General features: G+C 36.0%; 1 protein-coding gene across 1 annotated transcript in view; it reads right to left on the reverse strand.

The window, feature by feature from the left end:
• Window positions 1-3732, reverse strand: part of sns (sticks and stones) — a 67702-nt gene extending 63970 nt beyond the window's left edge. The window contains exon 1 of the mRNA XM_068291210.1: window positions 2682-3732. Within this exon, the coding sequence (XP_068147311.1) occupies window positions 2682-2805 (124 nt within the window). The 5' untranslated portion in view covers window positions 2806-3732. The remainder of the gene's footprint in view (window positions 1-2681) is intronic.
• Between the last annotated feature and the right edge of the window lie 2268 nt (window positions 3733-6000).

Here is a 6000-nt window from a genome sequence, read left to right on the forward strand (position 1 = left end):
TGTTTTGTATTGTATTCCATATGTTTAAGCCATCTCTCTATCTCTATCCTTGTCTCTATAAATGTAAACAAAATCAAACTTATAAAGAAAAACCTTCTGGTATTTGGATTGATAAAGTTTTTTTTAAAGTATTTGACACCGTTTACACAATTTTGAACACACAAAAAAGTTTCACAATTATTTTTTATATAGGTATTCTTAAATTTTGACAAATATGTATAGACAAAAATCTATAATACAAAAAAAAAAAAAAAACGATGATTTTGCATTTAATTGAAGCCACAAATATTTAAAAGCAATATTAATTTTCAAATAACAAATGAATTTCATTCCTTTTGAATTTATTTTTTATTTTTATTTTTGTCCAATTTAAAAATACAGAAAATTCAATTCAATTTTTGGTATGCAAAACTTTTTTGTTTATAAGTAGATTAAATTTTTGTTTGTTTTTTTTTCCGGAAGATTATGCTTACTCTTTCCTCTGATTATAATATACAAACTTAAATATTTTATAATTCAAATATGCAGGGAGAAAAATTTACTTCTTTAATTGTAAGAAAGATATTTTAGCTCCAACTTTTGATATCCAACCCCAAAAGTTATACACCAAGGATTATAGAAGTATTTCATTTAATCAATTTTAAAACTGAACCTGAGATTTATTTACAATTTATTTCTCCATTGAATTTCGTTTAAATCGAATAAGCATGTATTTGAGACACATTTAATAAAAACAAGTTTCTCCAATTAAATAAGTCATAGGATTATGGCTTGCATTTGGCTTTTAATTTAAATAACTTTTATATAAATAATAAATTTAAGTTCTTCTGCCTAGAGAGTGTGTCTTGAAGTCGTTAACAAACTTTGCTTGCTTTGATTTTTTGCTTGCTTTTATTTTTGGGGCGTCTATTTAAAGAGACGCAAGACAATTTAAGCCAGGTTGAACTTATGGTTTTGACAATTACGTAAACTCTCAAGCGACATGTTTAACCCACGCTAAAGTCACTGTTTGTGTTTTTTGTTTGTGTTTGTGTTTGCAACTGAGTGTGGGCATCAATTCAAGGTGTTTTTACTGCGTATATGAACATATATATATATGTATATATGAATATAGATTTTGATGCCAAAGAGACAAGTAGCCAAGTAGATAGTGTCTTGGCTTAGGCGTTAGTTAAACTGCCCACATATAACCCACTGAAAATCATGGCAAGAAAAAGAGAGGGAGAGCGACTAAAGTAATCTTTCAACTTTCAGCTGCAGCAGTTGATGATAATCGATCTATAAGATATGGCACCTCTGATGGTTATGCTGACTTCTCTATCTATGTATGTGTGCTCAACACTTGGCAAAAGAAGAATTCTCTTTCTCTACCTCTCTCTCGATTTCTCCATGGTAGGTCGAGTGGCGCTGGCATTTCTTTGTATTGATGGCGTCGTCGTCGCAAACGTCGCGTGGTTGGTGGCTTCTTCTTTTGCCTGTCGAATGCTGCTGCCTAGTGGTCAAGCACTCGTATTGTCAATGCACTTCAGTTCCACTCTGCTACCAGCCACATTTGCCAGCTGTCAGAGACAAGTCGAAAAACTCTTTATGGACCAAAGCTTTACCTACCATATAGTGCTTTCTTTCCTCCCTCTTACTACTACCCTGTATATTTCTATATATATATATCTATTACGCCATGTTTGTCCTACACTTTTGCTGCTGGCATATAATAGTAGTCAGTTCTATGCCCTCAACCATTCCGCCTACCTCCACGCAACTTTTACTGCGTATGTCTCGCTCTCTTTCTGTGCTTTGTCCTTGTGCTTGTTTTGGCCCTAGTTCTTTGGCTGCTGCTGCTGCCTCTACTTTCTCCTTCTGTCTTGTTTTGTTGACATCTTATGATCCTTGATTATTTTTTGCTGACAAATACATGCTTCTGTTTAGGTTCGCCAAAAATTTTCCATTTAGTTTGTGTCTTTTAGTCTGCGGTTACTAGGTAAGCGTTTGCTTTATTTCCTCACTAATTAGGTCTTATGCCATTTTTTTTTAACCCCCAACTGCTTGTTATCAAAAAGCTTTCAATTTAGAGGGCGTTCCCCCCAATCTCACTTGATTGGGCTTACCACTCGTTTTTTGGTTTTGATTTTGGTAGAGTAAATAGTAGCTCATAACGCCCACAATTCACAAAAAAAAAAGGAAGACAAAACGTGGGCGTTTCAACATATTTTGTAAATTATATTTGATTGTTGTTTGTGCTTTTCCAATTCGTATGAATGGTCGTCATGGAGCAATCAAATTTGGGCAAGGTGTATGAAGAGGGGCGGAAGCAGCACAACACACATGCCTATCAATCTGTAGATAAGAACCTGGTTAATGACAATGCAAGCCAGCCAGTTTGGTGAGAGACAGAGAGGAAGTTGCCCGACGACGACGACATGTGCATATGTATGTCCGGTTTGGAGCCCTTACAGCCATGTAATTATTAATTAATCTACCCATTCCTGGTCAACGTTCTAATAATGGACTTGTGGCTTTGCAAGCCACATTAACCGCACAGTGTCCATAAAGCTAATTAAATATAAGTAAATTGTATATATGAAGAAAAACGGATAAATGAATGGTTGGGTCATTTTCTTCTATTAACCGCAAGGAAGTTTGGGATAACCGCAAAGTTTTCTTTAAAGTCCTTTGTGACTTACCTATGCATAGCAATTGTAAATGATTTTTAATCCACTGTTCTCTGCAACGCCGTCGACGTCTTTTTGTTGTATGTTGCTGCTGCTGCTGTTGTTCCTCTGCTGTCATTTCAGTTTTCAATGCCATTTTGTTGAGCTTGATTATGTAGTTAGAGTTGCTGTAGAGTTGTTCTTAGATTGAAGCAGCAGTTGTTGCTCTGCCAGTTGCTGTTGCCGTTGCAGTTGCAGTTGTCGTTGGTTAATGCACCACATTTGTTTTCAGCCACCACTTTTAGCAACGTTTTGCTTATATATATTTATTTCTTTCTTTCTTTTAACTACGTCACGACAATTTTCAATTTGGATAGAACGCTGTCGTTCGACAATCCTTCTTGGAGTTTTGCCCTTTGTTATACATATACATAAATTCTTTTTTTAAAGCCGCATTGTAGTGGCACGCACCCGGCTCCTTGTTGCTACTTTGACGCGTATGTCAAAGGCACAGGCGGCACACAAAGAAGCCCAGCAGTAGGACATGTGACATGCCTGTGCCGCCGCCTTCCTTCAGTGTCCCGTCCGAAGGACCAAAACGACCGTCCGACCAACTGTCCGACTGAATGACGAAACGCAACCACGACGACGACGGCGACGACGACGAGGAGGAGTATGAGGAATATCACCGAACCGAAATGGTCCTCAAAAAGAAGGAGGAAAACTTTCTTTGCCTTTTAAATTTGCCTAAAAGACATTCATTTATTTATTCACCTTGTGGGGCACATCTTTAAGATTCGCAACTGTTAACACATTTTTTTTTATAATTTTGCAATAATTTATTTAATTCATTTTATTTTTTTTTTTGTTGTGGGCGCAGACTCAATAATTTGACGTTGTTATCACGGCTGCCAATCCACAGTGCCGCGTGTATTTGCGATTGTATGAATGTGTGAGTGAGCGTGCGTGTGTGTGAGTGTGTGTGTGTGGGATTGTGTGTAAATTTTTAGGCTCCACGCGACGCAATTTTTGAACGTAGCCCGTGTGCGTTTGGCAGACCGTCCACACAGAATCAGAGCTAAAACCGAACTAAAACTTCCTCCAAGCGAGCGACAAACAAAGCGTATAATGCTACCGAGACCATCATGAGGCATGAATGTCGTGCAACAGCAGCAGCAGAACCAACAGCAGCGGGAGGCGAGCCGAGAGAGAGACAGTCTGTCGAAACAGAGAGCGAAAGAGAGAGAGAGAGCAGCGCATGTGTTGATAAAGATAAATGTACTTCAAGCTTCGGCGGAGTACTTCAAGTCGGCATCTTTTTTATTTGTCGCTGCAGGTGCGTCGCATTGGACACACACAGCAACTACAACCAGAGCCGGTTTTTTGTGCCCCGCAAACTTACACACATATATTTCGTGCAGAGAATCCAAAAGACTTGTTTTTGCCTTATACTCAACTGTTATTCGAAAACAAACTTTTTCGTAGACTCAATATAAGTATAAGTTTAGTAGAAGAAAATCCACACAGCCACAGTCGATTCATATGACCGCCTACTCTGGTCTGAGGCCTAACTTATACAGAAGAGTAGAAGACAAGAACTCGACTTTCTTGTACTGTACACAACCGATCCGTCGAAGGCCTCCGACGTGCGCTGTAGGGTCCTTAGGACTAAAATGTTATATTTAATCGGTCTAGTGGTCTGGATTCGATATCTTTCTCAGGTGTCCAACATATAATTTAACTGGAGGCAAGTTTTCAAAAAAATTTATTAGAAACTTCCAAAGATTTAAAAAATAACTTTCGATTAATGCTCCAGATTAGAATTCAGACAGCACTACATTTTATAAGTCGAAAGTATAAGCAAAAAGCATCTTCTACTCTCAGAGCGGAAACAAACCGAATGTATAAGTATAAGCAAATTTATAAGTGACGAAGCAATGCTAGTATAAGCACTTCTATGCGTATAAGTGTCAAGTGAACAGACTCTTCATAGAGTTTTTCTAAGTCGAAAGTATAAGTCAAATTCTTCTGCTACTCTGAGGGTGAAATCAAAGCGAATGTACATTGTACAAGTATATGTATAAGTATAAGTGAAATGTCGCTACTACTCTTAGGGTGAAACACGAATGTATAAGTATAAGTATAAACACTTCTATAGGCTTGTAGGTGTATAAGTGGCAAGTGAACGGGCTTGTATAAATGGATGTTGCGTATAAGTATAAGCCAGCGGTAGTATAAGCCCAAAATGTATGCGCTTATAATAAAAAGGATGCTGCGTATAAGTAGGACTAAAACTGTTATACAGCCAATGTGCCAGGACCAAGGGCCATCGTATACATATAAGTTCGATGCAAAATATGCGTTTGAGAGTCCTGTTCGTCAACAATCACACTATGAGAATTGAACTAGAATATAAGACAAACGAAAAAACTCTTGCTACTTTACTGAAGTCCAATTTTATTTTAATTTCGATTATTCTTAAATTTAAATTTTATTTTTAGACATTTTTTAGTTCTACTTTTCTTTAAATAATGAATTACAGTTTTAGTAATTCTAATAATAAATACAAATTCTAAAAATGTTTACAAATTGAGGAATTCTTGCAACAAAGATTTTACTTTTTTAAGGAATTTTTGCGAATTACAAGAACTATACATTTATTTATTCAAATAACTCTACATTTTAGAATTAATATACTATTAATATTCTAATTTCAGAAGTTTTACAATGTTACCAAACTTTTTGGCATTATTTATGCATAATTTCTTAAAAGTTCTCACAGTCGACAACAACCGGATTAGTTGTTTAGGCAAAATCAAGCGTAAAAAATTTAAATTTCAAATTTTAAATTTCGATCCTTAGCCCCAATTTATGTTCCTTAATTAAAAGGAATCCTTGTAGAAGCATTAGTAAAAAAAACTAAATAACAGTCTTTCAGTAAAACATTTTAATAGAGCACACAAAATGCTAACTGTTCTCTGTAAGGCAACTGTTGAACATCAAATCTTGGTTTAACATAAAAGGACATTTTAACAATCCTCCAAGAGACAGCTTAACAGTATTAAGTAGCATAGCAGGGCTATGTTAAGAGGCATGCAACCCAAGCGAACAGATAGATTCATACCCCATCAATTATGTTTTATGAAATTTCTTACTATAATAAGTGTAACAAGTGTTTTTTGTGCGCTGAGCTAACTAAACTAATGAAATGGCCCTTATAGTCTTTAAGTTAATAAGTGTTTAACCTATTAAAAGAGTATATCAGATCTTTGCGTACTAAAACCTATGCAAAGGATATGAAATGCAGCTCTCTACTAACTAACAATTAGTCCCGAAACAAGTTTGTTTTACC

The sequence above is a fragment of the Drosophila tropicalis genome, unplaced genomic scaffold (assembly GCF_018151085.1).
Source record: "Drosophila tropicalis isolate 14030-0801.00 unplaced genomic scaffold, ASM1815108v1 contig_593, whole genome shotgun sequence".
Taxonomy (NCBI): domain Eukaryota; kingdom Metazoa; phylum Arthropoda; class Insecta; order Diptera; family Drosophilidae; genus Drosophila; species Drosophila tropicalis.